General features: G+C 43.3%; 1 protein-coding gene and 1 long non-coding RNA gene across 4 annotated transcripts in view; one reads left to right on the forward strand and one right to left on the reverse strand.

Annotated features, from left to right (window-relative positions):
* Positions 1–15,232: 15,232 nt before the first annotated feature.
* LOC144320768 (spermatogenesis-associated protein 31E1-like) lies at positions 15,233–21,378 on the reverse strand. Its single transcript, XM_077909718.1, has 4 exons — positions 21,079–21,378; positions 20,046–20,115; positions 19,455–19,515; positions 15,233–19,235 (listed from the first exon to the last, which is right to left on the reverse strand). Exons 1-4 carry the CDS (start codon positions 21,283–21,285, stop codon positions 15,290–15,292), a joined length of 4,284 nt encoding a protein of 1,427 aa, XP_077765844.1. The 5' UTR covers positions 21,286–21,378; the 3' UTR covers positions 15,233–15,289.
* The window catches only part of LOC144320773 (uncharacterized), a 44,805-nt gene continuing 41,469 nt past the window's right edge, over positions 19,605–22,940 (forward strand). The window contains exon 1 of one of the 3 annotated variants that reach the window (XR_013386414.1): positions 19,605–20,400. This is a non-coding gene — a long non-coding RNA (uncharacterized LOC144320773). The remainder of the gene's footprint in view (positions 20,401–22,940) is intronic. The other 2 variants (XR_013386412.1, XR_013386411.1) reach the window with 2 other exon arrangements.

A 22,940-nucleotide genomic window follows, 5' to 3' on the forward strand; every position in this document is an offset into this window, starting at 1 on the left:
TGCTCTTATCCCTCTCAATGTGTCTCTTCTATCATTTGTGGTAGAAGCACTGTTCATCTAGTTTTTCAGGACTCTCTCAGAGTTTATTCCATTTGCAGCTATAGATTTGTTGTGTTTGTGGAAGGAAGGAAGTTCAGGATCTTCTTATGCCACCATCTTGAACCAGCTCTAAAAATATATATATTTTTTAAGTAAAATGAAACAAATGGAAGATAAAGATTGCAGAATGGGGAGATGGGGACTGGGGTCTTAAAAAAAAAGTGATCAGAGAAGTTTTTACTATCATGGTGCCTTTATGATGGAGCTGCAGGAAGTCAGGGTGGGGCCGTGTAAATGTCTGGGGAAACACCTAAGGACAGAGCAAATAAAGTAGAAGGCTGTGGCATGTTTAAAGAAAAGCACAGAGACAAACTAGAAAATTCAGAGAAGGGTAGTGATGAGAGAAGGGGGAGTGCTGGGGAGGGCAGAGAGCCTGATTAGTCATGGTAAGCACTTTAGACTTGACTGAATGAATTGGGAAGTTCTGGTGTTTTGAGCAAAGGAGTGGCACTGTCTGCCTTGAGTTTTAGAAGTCTCACTCTGGTTTTTATGAATGAACTATAGAGGCACAAGGCCTAAAGCAGTAAAGGCTGTCAGAGTTAGGAAACTGACAAAACCTCAGCAAAAGATGATAGATAGTGGTTTGGACAAGAGCAGGAGGAGGGGTAGTAGTGAGACATCGCTAGATGCCAGTGAAAATTCTGAAGTAGTGCCAATTGGATTGATTGACATGTGAGGTATAGGATGTGAGTTGGAAATTAAGGATGACACCAAGAATTTTTACTTAATCTACTAGGAGAATAGAGTTACCATTAACTGGGAAAAGAAATATTGGAAGTGGGAACAGATTCAAGAGAACAAGGACAGGAGATAAGGTAATTTTGTTTTTTTTTTTTTGTTTTTTTGTTTTTTTTTTGAGATAAGGTAATTTTGAATGACTTCTAGACACTTGGGCTGAGCCATATACAGTCAGACACGTAAGAAAGAGTTCAGGATAATAGGTCCAGGCTGGAAATACCAACTTGTGAGTCACCAGCATACCAATGGAGTTTAAAGTCATGAGATAATATTAACTTCCTAAGGAGTTAGAGAAAAGCAGAATGAGAATATAAGGATAAATTAACAAAGAAGGCATAGATGCAGTGGCTCTTAAGGTAGGAGGCTAACAAGAGAATATGGTCCCTAGAAACCAAATGAAGACACCTCTCTAACAAGGAGGTTTGGTGGTCATCAATGTCAATTGTTGCTCCAGTGTCTGTTAAGGTAAAGATCTGCATTCCAACTTTGGATGTAGAAAGAGGTCAGTGATGTCTATGAAAGATAATTTTGGTAGGAGGGAAGCCTGCCTGAGTGAGTTCTAGATAAAATTGGAAGAGAATGGCCAACAGATATAGGCTGATACAAACAGATTTGTAATAGTCTTCCATATATAGATGGCCACCAGGTACCAAAAAAAAGATGCTCAACATCAGTAACCATTGGGCAAATGCAAATCAAAACTACAATGAGTTATCACGTCACACCTGTTAGAATGGCTACTTTCAAAAACAGAAGTGTTGGTGAGGATGTGGAGAATAGAGAATACTGGTGCACTGTTGGTGGGAATGTAAATTAGTGAAGCCAGTATGGAAAAGAATATGGATGATCTTCAAAAAATTAAAAATAGATATACCATATTATCCAGGAATTCCATTTCTGGGTATTTATCTAAAGAAAATGAAAACACTAACTCAAAAAGATATATATACCTTCATGTTCCTTGCAGCATTATTTACAATAACCAAGATATGTAAAACACGAATGGGTAAAGAAAATGTGATATATACATACAATGCAATATTATTCAGCCATTGAAAAAAAAAATCCTGAGGAAATCCTGCCGTTTGCAAAAACATGAGTGGACCTAGAAGGTATTACACTAAGTGAAAGAAGTCAAACAGAGAAGGTTAAATACTATATGATCTCACTTATGTGTGGAATCTAAAATAAAAATAAAAACAAAAAAAATCATGCCTGAAGATATAGAGAACAGATTGGTGCTTGCTGGAGGTGGGGACAAAAAGATTGGTTCAAATGTGTGAAGGGAATCAAAAGACACAGGTTCCAGTTACAAAATAGATAAGTCATCTTGCCATTTGCAAGGACATGGATGGAGCTAGAGAATATAATACTAAGTGCAATAATTCAGTCAGAAAAAGACAAATACCAAATGATCTCTCTCATATGTGGAGTTTAAGAAACAAAACAAATGAACAAAAAGAAAGAGAGAGAGAGAGAGAAGCAAACCAAGGAAAAGACTTTAAAGAACAAACTGATGATTATCAGAAGGGAGGAAGGTGAGTGGATAGGTGAAATAAGTGATGATTAAGAGCATATTTATCATAATGAAAAAATAATAAAGAGAATTTAATAATCAATAAAAACTGAAACAAAAATTAGATACATTATGAGGATGCAATGTACAGCATGGTGATTGTAATAATACTGTATTGCATATTGAAAGTTGCTAAGAGAGTAGGTCTTAAAGGTTCTCATCACAAGAAAAAATCTATATGTATGGTGATAGATGTTAATCAGACTCACTGTAGTGATAAGTATATTGTAGTATTTACAAATATCAAATCATGTTATTGTACACCTGAAACTAATGTTGTATGTCAATAAAAAAATTCAAATACAGATGTAGGTTGGAGAAGAGATATGGAGGAGTAGCTAAATGTAGATATGAGGTAAAAAAGAGGTATTACGTATTTATTTCTTAATATTCAAAAATTATGGTGTGATTGCATGCTGACTGTAATGATTAAATAAAATTTTCATTGTTGACTCCTAAGGGGAAGTGCCTTGTGTCCTTGTGTCCGGGGAAGTAGTTAGATTCTAGTGCAAGGTGGAGTTTGGTCTCTGAAAGGGGCATGGGCAGTGTACCCCCTGCATCAGAGGGAAGGCAGAGTAAATGGGTACAGGGGCATGTAGGGGGGCAGATGTGGGGAATATAGGGAAAGTGTCTTTGATTGCTTCTTTTTTCTCAATCCTGTGGGAAGCAAGTCATCAGCAGAGAGTAGGCACTGGAGAAGAGATTTTGGAGGCTTGCAGAAAGAGGAAGCTTGATATATAAAATAACTTAGGAGGAAGAAGAGTAAAGAGAAGAAATACGTTAGGACTTTTGGGCAAAAATTAGAATCCTTGTGAAGTTACTGATCATGAGTAAAAGTGAGCCCAAGCCTTGACATCCTAGGGGGAGTCATGATCCAGATGGAATCCTGGTTGATCCTGCTAATTAGATCCATCAACTGGACCAGTTCCATTAATTGATACCTGAGGCCCATGGAGGAAGGGACAAAGTGTAAATAAAAAGAAAAGAACTGTTCCAAAAGCTTTGAAATTTTGACACCTCCTTAAAGCTTTTACACAGAAGGGGAAAGAAGACTGTCCTCTACCTCATCTCTCATCATGGCACCCCTCAAGGAATCTCCTGCTTTGCCACTGATGTAATTTTCAGACATACCAAGTGAAGACAGTAGTAACCCCAGGAAGTTTATGGAACCTGATGAATGTGGAATAGCTGGAGGACAATGCAGACCCCAGGAAAATGTAAAGAATTGATATGTGAATATCATATGGTAACTGACTAGAACGTTTTGTCACCAAGCATAACACCTTCCTGAGAATTCCCAGAAATCCCTACACATGTACTTTACTCATTACAGACTGATGGATGTTGGCCATGATTAGAATAATTCTACTGTTATTATTTTCTTTAGAAAGGGATGGGGGTGGGGTAGAGGGAGAGAAAGAGAATCTTTTTTTTTTTTTTTTAAAGATTTTATTTATTCATGAAAGGCACGGGGGTGGGGGCAGAGACACAGGCAGAGGGAGAAGCAGGCTCTGTGCAGGGAGCCCGAGACATGGGACTTGATCCTGGGTCTCCAGGATCAGGCCCGGGTCAAAGGTGGTGCTAACCTGCTGGGCCACCAGGGCTGCCCAAAGAGAAAGAATCTTAAGCAGGCTCCATGCTTGGCATGGGGCTCAATCCTATGACACTGAGATCATGACCTAAGCTGAAATGAAGAGTTGGTCACTTAACCAACTGACCCACCCAGGCACCTTATTGTTGGAATAATTCTACACAGAGTCTTCCAAGACTTCTGTCCTCTTATTATTCAATCAAACACTAATGTGGACACCACTGTGAAGAGATTTTGCAGGTGTAATTAAAACTTCTGAGTCAGTTCACCTTAAGACATAGAGATTTTTTTAGGTGAGCCTGACCTAATCAGATGAGTGCTTTACACACAGGGTTTGTCTGGGTGGTGATATAAGAGAAGATCAGAGAGATTTGAAGCACAGGAGGATTTGACACATCATCATTGGCTTGAAGATAGACGAAGACACATGAGAAGAAGTGAGAGTGGCCTTAAGGTGCTGAGCAAGGACCCAGGATGACAACCAGCAAAAGAGGGACCTCCTCTACAACTGTAAGGAACAGGGATCCCTGGGTGGCGCAGCGGTTTGGCGCCTGCCTTTGGCCCAGGGCGCGATCCTGGAGACCCGGGATCGAATCCCACGTCGGGCTCCCGGTGCATGGAGCCTGCTTCTCCCTCTGCCTGTGTCTCTGCCTCTCTCTCTCTCTGTGACTATCATAAATAAATAAAAAAAAAAATTAAAAAAAAAAAACTGTAAGGAACAGAACTCTAAAAACCTGAACTCTAATAATCTAATATCTCCTAGATGCAGATATCTCCTTAGAGCCTCCAGGCAGGGAGTCTGCTGGCTGACACCTTCCTTTCAGCCTTATGATACTCTGAGCAGAGAATCCAGCCTTACTGAAAATCATGTAAATAAATGGGTATTGTTTGAAGCCACTGAGTTTGTGGTAATTTGTTACATAACAATAGAAAATGAATATACAAGCCTTTATATTTCCTTTGCTCAAGATCTAGATGAGTTTCAGAATTAGGCAATTTGAGGCTACGCAGATAGCATTCAACCAAGTTAGCTGGGGCCATGTGATACCAAGTTGTTTCTCAGATTCACAAATATACCCAGGAAGTTGTGACGCTCTCATAGCAAAGGGTACCATCAATGAGGTCTTTTTCTAAAACTTGCTGCACTAACTTTGAACATGATTCAATTTCACAATTATTTATTGCTTAATGTAATTCTATCCATAAATTGTTATTTGTTTATAAATGGAAATATCCTAAAGCATTTTTTTTTTTTTTACAAAGGCAATAAAGTCTTCAATTTTACTTTTTTTCCCCTTCACTCACTGTAGTCTCTGACAATTTTTTTCTGAAATACGAAAACTAATCTGGTAAACAGATGATACTGGAGAAAATGGACATCCATAGGCTAAAGAAATCTCAACCTAAACTTCACACCTTTCACACTAATTAACTCAAAATGAATCAGAAGCTTAGGTATAAAAAGTAATATTATAAAACTATTAAAACAAATCCTGGGAGAAAACCTTTTGGATGCAGGACAGATCAAGAGCTCTTAGTTCTTTTTTGTGGGTACCTTTTAACAAAATTTTATTTTCAATAACAGATTTATGTGTACCATTAGTTATTCTGAGAAAAAAGGAAGAGTATTCACTGGGTTTATAGACAAATCACATAGATTGATCATTCATTATACATCCACAGATGGTCAATAGTAGAGCCATCCAGTGTTTTCCTGAGGAAAAATCTCTTTTTGTGTTCATGAAATTTTTAGAGGATTAAGAGTAGACCAGTGTGTCGAGAGTGAACTGAGGATGCTGGCAGTAATCTTGTGGAGCAGAGAGGGGATTTACCAAACCCAAGTTCAGGTCAACCTGGCAGAAACTGCTGAAGAGAGAGAATAGTTACTTGGACTTCAAATCTGCTGGTCAACTTTACAATGTCATGTTATTAGAAATAATGAAAACAGTATTTTCCAGCAAAAATTGAAATCAGTAATACAAATGTAAGGATGTTAACACACACATGTATATACACACATGTAGTACATGCATAGATATATGTGTGCATATACATGTCTGTGGATATTTTTTCTCCCAGCTTTATTGAGGTATGATTGACAAATAAAAATGGATATATTTAGGTTGTACAATATGATGTTTCATTTACCTGCATATTGTGAAATGATTTTGCAATCATCTCATGAGTGAAACCAGGAAATCATACCCCAATTAAGCTAATTAATATATCCATCATCTTACATCTTTGCCCTTTCCTCGGGGTGAGAACATTTGTGATCTACTCTTCTAGCAAATTTCAAGTATACAGCACATTATTATTAACTATAATCACCGTATTGTATATTAAATCTCAAGAGCTTACTCATATAATAACTACAAGTTTGTACCTTCTGTATATTTGTAAGTTAAATTGTTAGGCAATAAGCATGCAAGCATATCTTTCTACACTCACACACATCTTTCAAATGTCTTGAAATATTTTCAATAACTCAAAAATAATTTTCAAAGAGGGAAAAATGCATGCAGTATGATTGTTCACTATCCCGTTTTATATGAATTTGCTAATAAACCAATGGTTCTCTGGACTTTTCAGCATATTAAACGTTAAAGTAAACAAGAGATAATTGTTTCTTATTTTTAGAATAGTCTATTTACAATATATGTAGCTGTTGCAAGTTATATATTTAAATTCTTTTAAATATGTTCTTTGGTAATAGCTTTTTAAATGAAATTTTTGTCATCATAGAAACAATACCTTGAGGTAAAATTGCTTTTTAAACTATATTCGGTAAGCACTTAAGTTTTGTGATTAATTTGAAAAGCTACAAGGATATTCATATTTGACATATAAAATAAAAGACTTCGATTCAATAATTTGGAGTTTTCTTTGCATCATTAAATTTCAATTGTTAATACTATTTTATCTTACAGATTCTTTTCAAAACATATTGGCTACTTGAAAGAGTTGGAAACCTTTTTAAAGATATGATTATACTGTTGTGATTATACATAAGGTAGGTTAAAAAGCTTTATTTAATTCACATCTCCATTAATTAACAAACTTTTATTGATACATTTCAACAGGCACTAGATTAAGTATAAGAAATGTGGTCAGACATTCCTCACTAAGCCTGCGAGGAGCTTTCAGTGCATTTGTGAGAAACCTATGATAAGCAGTGGCTGTCACAAGAGGTAGTACAAAGGGGTCTCACAGCACAGGTGAGACCTGACTTAGGTGGGGGAGTACAGAATGCTTTGGAGAAGGTGATGTTTGAAGAAAAGGCTGAAGAATGGGGATGTTTAACTTGGGGAGGCAGAGTCAGCTGGTTGAGATGAGATCATTCCAATGTCCATGTCCTCCGGCCAAAGACCATCAGGAACACTCCTCTAAACAAATTTTATCCAGAATAAGTTGGGTTTATTATTCATTTCAACAAAGGAGGACATACACCACTGGAAACCATGGAGTGTCTCTGTAGGAGGTGTTAGAAAAAAACCTACTGTTGGGTTGGGTTTTGGTTGGGTGATTTGAGGGAGGGCCTAAAAGGGAGGGGTCACTTTAGATTGGATGCTGAAAGCAGAGGCAATTCTATGATTGATATCTCAATAAATCTTATCTATAAGAGAGAAGATTATAGCCAGAATAAACCATTAGTGGTAATGAGTAGATGTCACTCATTTTAGCCAAGAGAATGGGGTGTCTGGTATTTTTAGGGGTGGCACCATGATCTTTCTATACTTAGAAAATGATTATGAATTACCTTCATTTTATCTCACTGTATCATGATCTCAAAGTAACTTTGTTTGGTGTTGGTATTCTGTGATATCTCTTGGTATTTATGTCCAAGAGGAGATTAGCATGGCTCTGGTGTGAGTGAGGGCCACTTCTGGATATTAGCAGGGCTAGTTCCCCCCACTTCTCTCTCATGAGTGAAAGGAAGCATAGGGGAATCTTTTAGCTTCAATTGGGAAACATCATTCTTGAATTTTAGAAATCAATGAAAGGTACAGGTCTTCTAGCCAAACCCATTCAATGTATGAAGGAGAAACAGATTAATGGGTAAGTGCATCACTGGCTTGGATGTATTCTTTAAGATTTGCTTAACTTTTCCTCTCCCAAATTTTGTATTTATTTTGGCATAGTAAAAATGCATAAATATCAAAACACCAATATGATTTCAGTTCATGCACCTTCTCTTAAATACTGTCTCAGCCTGTGCCTGTTGATTCCCTTTGCTTAAGATTTCAACCTCTATCTGTACACCGCCCAATGTTATTCCCTAGAAAACTAATGCAATGGTATCAGAATGGAATGATATAAGACAAAGAAGATATTCACAAAAAACCTTATTATATAAAGTCTGTTCATAATTGGTTTTTTTTTACAAAGGGTTTTTTTTTTTTAACATTTCATTTATTTATTCATGAGAGACACACAGAGAGAAGCAGAGACAGAGGGAGAAGCAGGCTCCTCACAGGGAACCTGATGTGGGATTCCATCATGCCCTGAGCTGAAGGCAGACACTCAACCACTAAGCCACCAGGCATCCCTAAATACAAAGGGTTTTAATAAGAATTTATTCACTGATAAATTATCCATATGTGAGTAAGGGTAAAGATGTCACCGTAATAAAAAAACACACAGATACAATAGCTCTTGGAAGCTGTAGAATGTTAAAAATCGAGTACTTCCCCAGAGATTAACAAGTGTCACTTTTTTCGCGTTTATAATTTACAGTATTTTTCTCCATTCCTTTGTTTATCGATACATCAGTCATATATCATATCATATCATGTCATGCAGTGAAATGTTTCATTTGGTGGCTGTGTCATTCAAGGAAGTTACTTGCAAGACTTTCACACTTCTGAGTCCGTCACTGATGTCTGGCTTCACCTTGACAAATATATTGGACTCCCCCAGCATGTTAGAGATCACCAAGTGTGAGAAATAATGACATAACTCCCTGAAGAAGATAAGCAGGTAATGTAGATAGCATGTAGTGGATCAACCAGTTAGACTTAGTTCAGTCCGTTTTCTACATTTAGTGATACATCCAGGTGATTGATTTTGGCATCAAAACTGAACTACTTCTCTTTCTCAACTTGTTCTTCCCATATCGTCTTCTGATGGCAAGTGCTGACCATTACAGATGCTGCCTTCATTGAAACTGGATCACTGGCTGAACTCCTTTCATCTTCATTTGCAACCCCTACCTTGGGGTGTTTCCTGATCTGTCCATGCTCAAGTGGGCTCACGGTAGTTGCTTGGCCTGATACCGAGAGGTCTGTCTTAATATGCTGGTTTGTGAGCATGATCAATGGTTGTACACCCAAGGAATATCCAATCTGTTTAATTTTGTCCAACGTTCTCAGCCCTCATGCTTACTAGTCAAGTCACTGTGTCCTTATGCTTGACTTCCTGAATCCATTCTTTTCTCTCCCCAGAACTGCTTACATGATCCAAGGCAAATAACATCTTCCAGTAGATTTTCCTTTTTTTTTAAAAATTAGTAAATAAAACTACTACCTTCAAAATTTTGCCTTGAAAGCAATAGGATACTTCCAAAAGTGTAATGTAAATGGAAACGATTGCATTTGTAACTGTAAAGCCATTTTCCTGAATTACGGTGTGTGCAATCTCTGCTAAACACTGTCTGGGATCTCCACTGCTTCTGTACCCTCCCCACACCTCCTGCAGGTCTGATGGCCCTGGGAGGGCATGAGTTTCCTGCACTATATTCTAACTGACTCTGGGCTTTTGTTTCCACTCAGCACAGCCCTTCACCACAGACTTGGGGTCCCTATTAGTTCACAGGTGCATTATGTTTGCAGGTGAGTCAGGGAAAAACGTTTCACTTACCTCTGTGTTACCCACCCCCTGCCTACGAGGTGACGCTCAGAGTTGACGGGGTTCCTCCAAGTTGTAGAGTTTGGTGAAACAGCCCTTCTAGAGTATATCCGTAGCCCTCATTCTTTCTGGATAGGCCATGCATGTGGTTTGCCTGATGGAGCCCAGACCCATCAGGGTTTCTGGATTCTGGGTCTGTTTCTTAGAAAAGACCAGGAATCTTGTTCATGTCAGTGCTCTCCAAAATTTCTATCATTCTTTTAGCCCATAAAAAATTTTTCTGAGCACATAGCATCTTATGTGTGTATATTTATGTTTTTGCAAATGAACTGCATGCACTATGATTCTGTGATTTATATCCATGACAAAGCTTATACAAATATAAGGACTTTTTTTTAATGAGATGAAAAAGATTCCACATGGAAGTTCTAATATTTTTCTTCTGCACCACAGTGTACTGTCTTGTCCACTCCCCTGGTGAAATGCTCCATCAAGGGGTCTTACCCCTAAGGGACTCCCATGCCTCTCAGGTGAGCAAAGCAGGAATGGTATCTCCAGGAATTGGATTTTGTATATTTTTGCCTCCAATCCTCAAAATCTGTGATGACTACTTTGAATGGCAGGTGGGTTCAGGATTCAGAGAAAGGTACACTTTTCACAATGGAGTTTTACCCAGATGGAGAAGTGGAACACATTACATTGTGCTGGTTTTCATGGAAGTTAATGAAATTAAATTTCCTTGTCATTCATTTCTTTTTAAATCATGCTATGATTAAAGACAACAGACTGTGATCAAAAGAGGTTTCCATTCTCTGAAATATTTCATTGTCTATATGGCAACGTGGCTTTTTCTTCTTTTTTTTCTCTGAAATAGTGATATGTACCATAACCTGGTGGTGGTGGAAATAATTTCCTGTAGCAATGTCATCTGACTTAGGAAAGGGATCCTTTCATGCCAATTGTGTCATGTAGTAGAGGAAGCATCTGATCAAAGTCAGATATGGAAACTGAGTATACATGTGGCTTGGGGAGTCTCTGCATGCCACAGGGTCCCCATTTGTTAATTGAGTGGCTGGGATAGAGAATTTTGTGTGTTTTCCGGTAAAGGCTCTTCATCTTCCCCCTTCTCCTGCCTGCTTCTTCTCTTCCACTTTCTCCTCTCTTTACCTACTCTTCTTCATCTGAAGTCTCCAGTATGCCTTTGACAATAAGAGAGGATTATGGGGTGAGGTGGTGGTGGAGGGCAGTGTCATCTCTGAACAAATGGAGGGAAGGTGCAGCATGCAGCACTGCTTTGGCCAAGTTCTGTTTCCTGCTTATGTTATGGACAAATTTTGTAAATAGTGTCCTGGCTCTGGCCATAGGACACTATTGCCTGTCCTTCTTGATCTGCTCTCTGCAGATCCTTCCAGCAAACAGCCTTGCAGTAGCCCTTCCAGTTTTATTTTTATTTTTTAAAAAGATTTTTATTTATTCATGAGAGACACACACACAGAGAGAGAGAGAGAGAGAGAGAGGCAGAGACACAGCCAGAGGAGAAGCAGGCTCCATGCAGGGAGCCCGACGTGGGACTCGACCCCAGGTCTCCAGGATCACTCCCTGGGTGGAAGGCGGCGCTAAACCTCTGAGCCACTTGGGCTGCCCCCCTTCCAGTTTTAATAGCCTATAAATTACATACTTATTTGTGGGGCAAGGGCATCTCAGCTTCCTACCCAAGGCCTCCATCTTCTCTTCCACTGAGAAAGGTTCAAGATAATGGAACCATTTTCCAGAAAATACTTGTCAGTTATTCTGCTTGCTCTTATTCCAAGAGGGATAAGAATGGCTATCGAAGCTAACTTACCAGACACATATCCTATCTATCACTTCTGTAAAACTATTTTGTCATACAAATCTTCACACACAAAAAAAATCCTATCCACAGGACCAAATAAGCACACACATAAAAATGCTCAGAGCAAAGACCTGTGTCACCCAGGTTTCTTGGTATCAGCATGAGATGAGGCAATTGTGTTTTCCTACGAAAGATGGTAGCATTTCCTAAATCTTCATCTATTTTGTTGAAAGTTACTTACTTTATGCCTCTTACAATAATTTACTTTTATTCTACTTAAAAACATGGTTTGGAAATAGCTTAAACTTTCGTAAAAGAAAGTATCCTTTTTATGACTGTGGAATGTTGTGGATGTGGGCATCTATAGGGAAATGATGAGTTATCCTAGTTATTAAATACTATTGATTGGACATTAGAGGGCATCCATGGCCACTTTCCATAGTTCTGTGATTCAATAACATGAGAAAGTATCACCAAGGGAGTGAATTTCAAAACATTAATAGCTATTACTCTGTAAAATATTTTACTGCCTATGTTTTTCCTTAATTAAAAAAATATATATATACCCACAGAACTGACACCAGCTCATTCCTCTCTTCTGAGAGAAAGGATTATGACATTGTCATCCCAGTGGGTGTCCTGAGAGATTTCACCATACACTTGATATCTATTTATTATCAAGATCTTACCAAGTCAAGGGCAATAGGATTCTTATGACCAGTGAGAAATATAGAGTCACAACTAAGTGCCCAATTTGGAAAATCTTAGGAAGATGGTGAGATCTTATCTATTAGAATGAAATGTTGATTAAAAGTATACTTTCTTTAATTTAAAAGATGTTAAAATGCCAATTCCAAGTAATTTAATTGAGATAATATGTATTTCAAGCACCAACTAAGTGAAATATTTTCTAAGATTTCAAAATTACTTTAAGCAATGCATCCTTTTTTGACCTTATAACATAAAATAGAACCTGACTTCTGGAGTCTTAGAAAATGAGCATTCCTTAGAATTATATAAAATATGCAACCTTATTCTACATAGCCCAGAAGCCTAAGCTATCTTAGCATTAGGAGTTTTTCATATTCTGGAGATAGACATAATATCATCTAAGGATATTACTGTATTTTAAAAGGAGCAAAAAAAGAAAAAGATATAATTACTTAATGTTATTAATGGTAAAAATAAACAAGCCTGAGGATGTAATAGAAATATTGCCAAAACTCCGTCTCATTTCTAAAACAGCTTCATATGTTTGATACTATGGATTCGCTTGATTTAAAAATAAAGCAAACCTCCCAAACTGAACACAAGCTGTTTGGGACCAAATAACATGCTGTCTACAGCATGAGTCAGACGTCTCTTTGCTGGTTCAATCCACTGCATTCAGTTGCTGTAGGCCTCCCTACATTGTTTCCAATGTGAAGAAGTCGCTTTGAGTGTAGGAACTTGGCCCTAACAAAATACAAAATGTGACCCCTGATGCTGTATTGCTAAACAATAAAAAAAAAAAAAAAAAGGACAGATAAGATATCTTCCCTCATTAGATGTAGGCAAAGTTTTGTTTGTTTTCAGTTTGTGATTCTTTCAACTGTGGGTCAGAGCTCAGGGTACTGAAAATCCACGAAGGAAAGGATTTTTCAGGTATACATGGGGAATCGAAAGTTTTCTTCAGAAGTAATTAAAAAATACACAAGCATTTTCTCTGGGGGGTGGGGCACAGCTGTACTGCCAATTTGCAGATCCATGCAGGGGGTCTGTCACTGGATGGCTACTCAGGGTCCTAAGAATGGAGATGAGGCCTCTGTTCAAGGTCTAGCTTTGGTGTCTGTGGGGCACTGGGAGGTCTCTCTGTGGACTATGTGGATTGTGTGTGGGTCTCTGTGCTCAGACCTGTGATCTCTGAGGTGTCTCTGTGTGAAGTCTGTGTGGATCTGTCACAGGTCCCTGTGAGGTCTCTTGGTATTGGCCATTGTGAGAGTCTCTGCATAAGATATGTGTGGGAGGTCTTTGTGGATGGTCCCTGGATATGGACTCTGTGATGTTGGACCCTGTCAGAGGTCTCCGCATAGGGTCAGTGTGAGCTTTGTCTTTAGAAGAGGTCTTATGTGGGTATCTGTGGGAGTTCTCTGTCAGAGGTCTCTGTGTGGGGTCTTGGTGTGGGTCTCTGGGAGAGGTCTCTGTAAGATGTGTGTGGGAGGTCTTTATGAGTGGTTCCTGGACATGGTCCTCAGTCAGAGGTCTCTGAGAGTCTGAGAGTCTCTGAGGTCTTGGTGTGGGCCTCTGTGGGAGATCTCTGTGTGAGTCTATTACAGGTCTCTGGGGGGGTGTCTGGCAGAGGTCTCTGCGGGGAGACGCAGCAGCAGAGCAGCTTGTGGCCAGGCCACCTGTCCCCCAGGTCCCTCCCTCCCATGGGCTGGGTCCTGACGGCGGGGGGACCCTCCTGGACGGCACCCTCACTCCGGATGGGTCACTTCCCGCCAGGTGCAGGGCAAACCCCACCTGATGGCTTCTTCCCTCTCCCTGGGCTCCAGGAAACCATAACAGGGAACCAGGCAACACTTGCTCCATGACCCAGGCCAGTCCTCTGGGAGCCATCTGTGGGCTGCACATTTAAGCACAGGTCACGGACCCCCAGTCTGCCCAAGGTCCCCAGTCCTGAGCAAGCTTATCACCTTCAGCTGAAGAGACCCTTCCCCCCTGCAGGCCTCGGTGCCTCCGGGTGCCAGGCCCTCGGTGTGGGAGGTGCGGTGGCTTCTCTCCACTTGGGCCCTGGCAGCAGGAGTGGGGGAGGACCCTGGGGTGACAGCCTCTGGGCCTGCGGGTGGCAGGGGGGCTCCCGGGGGCCCGCGGGGCCTTGGTCACCACCCCATGTGTGGCCACATGGTGCGGCCTGTCCCCACCTCCCTGGCACCTGCCCCTGCTCCACTTCCCAGGAGGGGCGCCCCAGGGAGCAGGGGACTGGTCGGGGTGGCCTCTGCGCTCCCCACCTGCTCACACCTCAGAGCCGGGGGTGTCCTCGCCCTGCGCTGCCCCAGGGGACGAGGGGGTGATGCCACTGAGCTGCGAGGGCCCCCGGTGTCAGCGGGGACAGGAGAGCCCCCAGCAGAGCCACCCTCTACCCTACCAGGCCCGGGGGGCATGGTTCCCCCTGCCTCTGTGCTCAAGGCCAGCCTCGCCTGCAGACCCTGTGCCTGCCTCTGACACAGGGCACTGTCTGCCACCCGCCTGGAGCCTGGGGGGCGGGGGCCTTCTGTCTCTGCAAACCCTCCCTATGGCCTAGGAGTTCGGGGTAGGGACACTGCAGGACAGAATGGGCCTAGCTGGATCCTGGGGTGGGGGCCTTCCAGGCCTTGTTCCTCTTTTGTGTGTGGTCATAAGGATGGTGCTATGGAAACGGAAGGGGCATGAGGGGGCATGGGGGGCAGGCCGCGGGTTCACCCCCTCCAAGGCCCAATCCCTTCTGGAAGCCAAAGCAGGCACTGGGGAGAGCAGACTCCATCCCTCTCTTCCCCAGCAGGGCCCACACAGAAGGCAGAACCTCTCATGAGAAAAAAAAACATATATTTTGGGAAGCGATACAAATCGTGGTACAAAGAAGCCATTAGCACATGGAAGATGTGCTAACATGAGAAACAAAAGGCTTTCTTTGCATATACTCAACTTTTTCTTGAAGTAAAGCTTTCCTACCATGACAGGTGTGAGGAGCACACACTGCCTGATGGGATGACACACATTTTTGAAGACTATATGTTGGATAACGGTGAATGTGACCTGAGGCACCTGCCAGCATCAGCCTGTGCTGGCTGGGTCTGCCTGGGGCCCCCAGCTCCCTGGGTGGGCCTTCCCATCTGCTGTCCCTGCCTGGGATCCACTCGGCCCTGTTGGGACAGCTGTGGCCCTTGGGGATGGCTTGCTGCTTGGAGGCCGTCTCTCTCATCACTCTCCCCTGTTCTGGGGAGGAAAGAACCTTGTGGTGGCGGGAGTGCCCACGTCCTGGGGCCTGGAATTCTTTGTGCATATTTATGTCTGAGGCACGCATTCCTTGGTAAAGTCCCAGTTTCTCCACCAGGACCCGTCCCACAGCTGTCACAACCGTCTGAGCTTCAGTAGCTCTGCTGTCCATAACTGATCTGCTTCTGACTGGTACCTCCCTCTGGACAGTTGCTGACACAGGCTTGCCCTTTTGAAGGGGATCTTCCAGTCCTTTGCCTTTTTTATTGAGATTAAGACATTGCAGAAAGTTCCTTACCCTTTTTCTAAAGTGGCTTTCTGGAATAACCTGTCCCCTTTCTGGCATGAGCTGGAGGTATTTGCTTCCAAGGCTATCTCCTGTTCCTCTGACACGGGGAGGGTGGCCTGTCCCACCAGCTTGGAAAACGCTGCTTCCCAATGGCTCTGCACACTCTTCATGCTCTTCTGATTTGGGACTCTGCAGGTCTTCTGTCTCAGCAGTGGAGATAGTCATCTCACTCTGGCTCTTACATGGGTCCTCAGCTTTCGGTATACTGGGCTCCTGCTGCACCTCACTGCTCAATTCACTTGATACAAGGTCATGTGGCACTGGGGAAGCTGGTGTGTCTCCACTGGCATGTTCCCTCTGGGAACAGGAAGATGATTTGTGTGTGGACAAGGTGTCTATGGTAAGGAGGACATCAGTGGGAGAATCTTGCAGGGGCACCTTAGTATCATGGTCTTGGACAAGGTCGCAAGTGCCAGAGTCTTGAAGGGAGATGTCACTGGAAGAATCTTGAAGAGGCACACCAGCGATAGGTCCTTGAGGCTGGTTCTCTGACTCTACCTTTTCTTGGAGCTCAAACTTACTGGCAACCTTTGCTTTAAGGCATGGCTCCTTTAAATCTTGGGCAGCCAACTCTGTAGGTGGTAAGGGGCTTTTACTAGCACATGGAGATCCTGATCTCCTCAGATCCACATAAATGGTTTGGTTGTTGGCCAGCATACTGGGTTTTAAGATGACTTTCCAAGCAGGGGCCTTCTTGGGCTCTGTCTCCTCCCTGGCCTCTTCAGCCCTTGTAAATTGGGACCTGAGCTTCATCTTCAGTATTGCTACCTTGTTTTGTGAGGCCTGATCCCCACTTTTGTCCTTTAGTTCATTCCTGGCCGTTGCTGAACTTAGACCTGACTCCAGGTTGTCTTTCTTGGCCCCCATAACAATCTCACTCTCCAGGGTTCTGTTTGTGAGGCTGAGTGTAGAGGTCTGAGAAGGTGATCTGTCTTCCTGTCCAGGTAAAGGGACCTCTGAGGGCTCCTGGACATCACCAGGTGAGGCCTGCTGAATTTCCTCACTTGCAGATGAGGGGACAGGCTGGGGACTCTCTGAGGTGGGAATGGACTCTTCTGTTATCTCCTCTCCCAGATGCGGCTGAGGAGGTTTTCCCAAGAACTTGTAGAACATGGCTCTTGAGTGGGTCCCAGATACACAGGTGGCTGAGCAAGGAGAGGGGTGCAGGGGAAGGGGCAAGGGTTGAGCTTCACATAGCTTGAGATCTATGGGCTCAAAGGCTTGGGAAGGTAGGTCCCACTTATGCCTCACCCGAAACCTTATGATGTGTGCTTCCAACATCTGTCGAGTGTGAGGACTAAGGAAAGGCAGCTCATGGGAGGTATTTATGCAGGGTTTCCGATCATTCAAGGGTGCCAGATTTCTACGTTCACTGCCAAGGTGGGACTTGGGCAAACTGTGAGTGGCCATAAACCAGGATCGACGCACGCTCACAGGGATCAAACCTTCATTGATCTGTCCCAATTTCCTGCACAAGTGAACCTCTAAGTTTTTTTCTAGATGTTTCTTACCTGGGCCCCTGGCTACTTGTTTTCCTTGGTCACTCTTCAAGGTCCTCATCAAATGTCTTTCTAACTCCTCCTCAGAGTCAGTTCCTAGAACCTTTACTGGGAAGCTGGCTGAAACTCTGGAGAGATCTGTTGGGCTTCTCTTCAGACATTGCTGTAGACCATTACCCAAGTTATTCTGTAGTTGGGATCTTGTTTGACTCTTCCTATAGAAACTTCTAGGGTCCCTGGACTTGGTCCTCTGTGTAGTCTGGCTGCTTTTGCCTTTAAACACAAAGGGCCTTGAGAATCCCTGGTTATCCTGTGCCTTACTTGTCTCTGGGAATTCATTGGGAGGCCACATCAGTTCCAGAGACACTTGGACCCTGTGGGGCAGGCTGTCTCTGTGTTTATCCTTGCTGAGCCTCCTTTGATGGTGGTGTTTTTGGATATTAAAGATTACAAAGTCCCCATGAATGATGGAAACTGACCCGTAAGACTGGGAGTCCTGGTTGTACTTGGGAAGCTTGAGAGGGACTTTGCCAAAGAACTTCCGATATCTTTTCATCATGTAGTGTAAAGTCCTCCCCCTTTCTTGGTGCTTTGGCAACAATGGCCATTCCAGTTGTTGAGTTTCAGTTGGGATGAAGAATTGTGTCTTTTCCAGGGATGCAGGGCAAGGTACCCCACAGGCACTCATCTGGGGTGGAAGAGAAGGTGGTCTGATTGGGACAGAAGGTGCAAGATGGGCCTGGGGCTGGGGCCAAATTGGTGTCGAGGGTTGGGGTTGGATCCCATGGTGGGGCAAGGATGAGACATGGGAAAACTGTGAAGATATTTGATCCTGAATTAGAGCTGGCAAGCAATTAGAGAGCCCATTGAATAAAAGAAAGGGAACCTGTAGTTGAGGAGAGTGAGTACAGACCAAAGCAGTGGCCAGCAAGGACTCACTGTGCAGAGAGGGGAGACCCCAGAAGAGCTGGCTGCATTTCTGTTGCAAGTGGTCTTCCAAGATTTTGGGGGATGAGAGCTGCTGAGGACTGGCCAGCTGCTCTGGTTCATCTTTCATGTTCCGGAAGGATTGTGGGGTTATGGTGGTCTGCTCAGCACTGAGTAACTTCCACATAGTCCCCAAAGAGTTCAGGTGATTGTCTGGGCACAATTGTTTCCCAATTGATCCATCCTTTTCTTTCTCCTTCCAAATCTTCAGTTCTACTCTTTTTGTGATTAGTATTTCCAGCAGCTTCTGGACATCCGAGGTGACAAATGAGGGTTTATGAGTCTCTATCTGCCAGTTTGTAGGGCCACCCCAGAACGAGGCCTCTGGTGGGTGGCAGGCCAGGTGTTCTTGCTGGCATTTGTGCTGTGACGAGGTAGGGAAGAACAAGGACTTGGTACTTTCCCACCACCAGGAAAAGGATAAAATGGGATAGTCGGCATGTCTGAGGCCTGAGACGGCTAGAATGAGAGATGCCAAAGAGGAATTACCTGGAAGTAAGCTCTTTGTGATTGTGCCCAGTAGGATTTTCTTTAAGTTATTTTGGTCTTCTTGAGGTTCTGCTGGCAGGGTGGAGTCCAGAGGTAGAAGGCGATGGAGAGGAGCAGGGGAAGCTGATGGGGCCAAGGTGTGAGCAGCATTTTCCCCAGACTCCTTCCTTGGCTTGTGGGTTCTAGCAGGTGCTGCTTTGGACACCTCCTCAGGGGCTTCTTGATGTAGGTGGTGATGAAAGGCCCCCTGGTCAGGGAGCCTCCCCAGGTAGCTGCAAGAGACAAGAGGCACAAGCTGCAGCCAGGAGTAGACATGGCCAAGAGGGTAGGCCCCATGGCCCTCCACACCCCCACACCCACTTCGCAATGCTCCTACTGTCCCTCACCCCAGGGCTTTAGCCACACTCTATCCCCATGGTCCTTGTAGCCCTGGGCTCACACTATAGACTCTGGGAGAATCATCCAGCAGAGAAAGGGGAAAGATTCTTTACCTTTGGAGAAGGGAAATCAGGTCCTGAACCTCCTCTAGTTCTTGCAGGCAATCTCTGCAAGCTTGAAACAGAAAACTGGGTCATAGACATGAAGGCAGGGGCCCAAGTCTTTTAGAGGAGGCTGGGTACAGTGTCCCTTTAGGGGAGACCTTTGTGGTTTAGACTTGGGAGTCCCAAACTTCAGTGTCCAGGGCCACGTGCCACACAGTGACATCAAAGCTCATGATGGGGATCGCTTTGTCTTATACAGAGTACATCCCCATTCATGACCTTGTTGGGGGAGACAGGACTGGGTCACCTCACAGAGGACTCTGAGCAAAGTTGGACAACTTGTCCACAGTTGGAGCTAGAGGTTGACAAGGCCCTGCAGCTCCTGCTGGGCAATACCGTGTCTGGCCCCTTGGGGCTTCATTCTGGCCCAGAATTGGGGAAGTGTCAGGGTTCTGCTCTGCTTCCCAGGAGCCCCCACCAGGGCTCTGTTTCCCAAGGAACAGACTCGGGCCCCAGGATCCTGGAGACTGTGGGGCTGGGCACTCGGAGCAGGAGGGATGGTGTACCTGGGGTGTGCAGGGCTCAGGGGCAGAGGCTCACCTTTCAGAGTCTTCAGAGTCTGGGCTTTCTTCTGGCTCCTGCTGCTCCTTCTCTGAGGCTCCACTCGATGCTGAGATAAGAGAACATGGGGAGACTGGGACCCCCTCCCTGCCCTCTGGAGCAAGCTGCAGATGCTCAGTGCTCATGAACAATGTGACTTCCTACATTTAACTAAGAGGGGAGGGGGCATGGGTTTCTTTCTTTTACTCATTTTCAAAGTAGATAAATACGTTTTCAGTTTTTCTTCTTTGAAGAATGTACAGAAAGATTTTCTACGTGAGAAATTCCTCTGTCACTGGTCCTCTGCTCAAGAAACACACATATCCCCAGACCTGCAGCATCTGCGTTTCTTCAGGTAAGACCCTGCTCTCTGAGGTCAGAGCCCCACTCCAGCTGCTTCCTGGGGCCTCCTGAGCTCAGCGGCTGCCCTTGATCAGCCCCGACAGAGCAACATTCACCTGAGACACCTGCCCCAGGAAGGTGGCTGGTGAACGGGTTCTCAGGGGCCTGATCTGTGCTAGAGATGGAGCCCTCAGCCATCCTGTCCTCGGCCACTGGTGGTGTGTGTTGAGGATGTTGTCCTGGGGCCCTCCACCACACCTGCACTCCTGGCCTGAGATTGTCAGGTAGAGATCCTCGTGCCCCTCTAACCTCTTCCTGGTCTGGCCTGTCCCTAGACAGATGGTGTTCTGCTCTATTCATAACAATGCATGTGCTGTTCTTTCCTACCTTAGGAGTCTCTCCAGTGATTCAGAAAAGTAGAAATATTAATAGAAAAGAGGATGGGGGATCCCTGGGTGGCGCAGTGGTTTGGCGCCTGCCTTTGGCCCAGGGCGCGATCCTGGAGACCCGGGATCGAATCCCACATCGGGCTTCCGGTGCATGGAGCCTGCTTCTCCCTCTGCCTATGTCTCTGCCTCTCTCTCTTTCTCTCTCTGTAACTATCATAAATAAATAAAAATTAAACAAAAAAAAAAAAAAAGAAAAGAGGATGGGATCATGCTCTACTGGGTCTGGGCCAAGGATTCCTTACCTTCCTGCTGCTTCTGTGTTTCTTATGTGGTGTTAAGGATGGATCATTCCGGAAGTAGGAGAATAACAGGAAGAAGTATATACAGTATACTGTGTATACTCCCAGTATACACAAGAAAATGAAAATGGCTTTAATTGTCCAAGAAGTGGGGCTGAAGCTCAGCCAACCAGCAGTAATGCTTTTCAGAGAGAAGAGGTAATTCTCCATCTCTCTCTTCTGAAATGTGTTAGTGCCAAGTTGCACTGTTGCCAGCAGGCCACTGAGCCCTGGGCGTGGACTTGGGGACAAGAGGCCCAGGCCACATCACAGAGCTTTGGCTTTGTCACAAAGGGCTCCTGAAGGAGGGGGAGGGGACAGAAGAGAAGTAGGCTGGACCACAGCCCCTCCCCCCACCCCCAGCCCTGCAGCCCCATCCCTCTACCCTCCTGGACCTCCACGTACCTCCCCTGGGCAGACACTATTCTCTCTGTTTCTATGAGTCTGAGTTTTGTTTTGTTTTGTTTTGTTTTGCTTTGATTCCATATATAAGTGAAATCATGTGGTATTTGTCTTTCTCTTATATTATGTAACACAATATTTCACGGTCTGTCCATGATATTACAACTGTCAAGATTTCATCATTTTTTAATGGCTGAATAGTATTCTTGTGTGTGTGTGTGTGTGTGTGTGTGTGTGTGTGTTGTGTGTCATCTTTATCCATTCACTCCAATATATATGGGTCATTTAAAGCTGATATTTTCTGATTCTTTTCATTTACAATTGCGTGGCCCATCTTTGTCTGTCCTTTCACATTTAGTCTGTGAATGTCCTTGTTTCTGAAGATAGTCTTTGATAAGCAGTGAATAGATGGGCCTTGGTTTTTATCCATTCCACCACTCTATGTCTTTTGATTGAAGAATTTAGTCCATTTACATTTATTATGGACAGGTATATACTATTTCCATTTTGTATTTTTTTCCTGGCTCTTTTTGTAGCTGCTCTCTGTTCCTTTTTTCCTTTTTCTTTTTCTCTCTTCCCTCATCACACTAATGAAGGTGTGATACCTTTTGTTAGTGCTATGTTTAGATTCCCCTCTCATATTCTTAAGCATATTTACTACAAATTTTCATTCTGTGGTGACCATGTCGGTCACATAAACACCCTCTGCATGTAACAGTCTGTTTTAGGTTGCCAGTAACTTAAATGGAAACATACTTCAAAATGCTGCATTTTTACTTCTTTCTCCACATGTTTGATGGTTTTGATGTCACATTGTCCTTTTTATTTTATGAATATTTTCAGTGATTCTTGTAGTTTTAGTCAATTTTGCTATTTTTGTCTTGATATTTTATAAATGACTTATCCAACTACCTTTGCTGTACATATACTGTATATTACTTTTGCAATTAAGATTTTACTTTTGTACATTTTCTTGTTAATTATGCCATTTGTTTTTAGTTTAAATAAGTCCCTTAAACATAAGGCCAGTTTAGTGGTAATCAACCCCTTTTGCTGCTTATTTGGAAAACTCGTAATCTCCCTATTAATTCTGAATGATAACCTTGTTGGGTAGAGTACTCTTGGTTGGAAGCTTTTCTTTCTGCACTTTGTAAAGAAAGGCAGGCTGCAGTCAGGCAGCATTTATTTTTCTTTCTAAAAAAGGTTTATTTATTTGAGAGACAGAGAGAGAGGTGAAGCAGAGGGAGAGAGAGAAAGAGAGAGAGAGGGAGAGACAAACCCAAGCAAGCTGAGCAATGAGGCTGATGTGGGGCTTGACTCACAACTGAGATCATGACCTGAGCCCAAACCAAGAGTCGGACACTTAACTGACTCTGCCACTTAGGCGCCCCTCTATCTGCACTTTGAATATGTCATGCTACTCT

The sequence above is a fragment of the Canis aureus genome, chromosome 1, assembly GCF_053574225.1.
Source record: "Canis aureus isolate CA01 chromosome 1, VMU_Caureus_v.1.0, whole genome shotgun sequence".
NCBI lineage: Eukaryota > Metazoa > Chordata > Mammalia > Carnivora > Canidae > Canis > Canis aureus.

Coding starts and splice junctions, on each gene's coding strand:
- LOC144320768 (XM_077909718.1), bottom strand. CDS start 21,285: ATGGAGAATTACCTCTTCTCTCTGAAAAGCATTACTGCTGGTTGGCTG. Junction 19,516..20,045: donor GACTCTGAAGACTCTGAAAG/GTGAGCCTCTGC, acceptor TTCTGTTTCAAG/CTTGCAGAGATTGCCTGCAA. Junction 19,236..19,454: donor CTGATTTCCCTTCTCCAAAG/GTAAAGAATCTT, acceptor TGTCTCTTGCAG/CTACCTGGGGAGGCTCCCTG.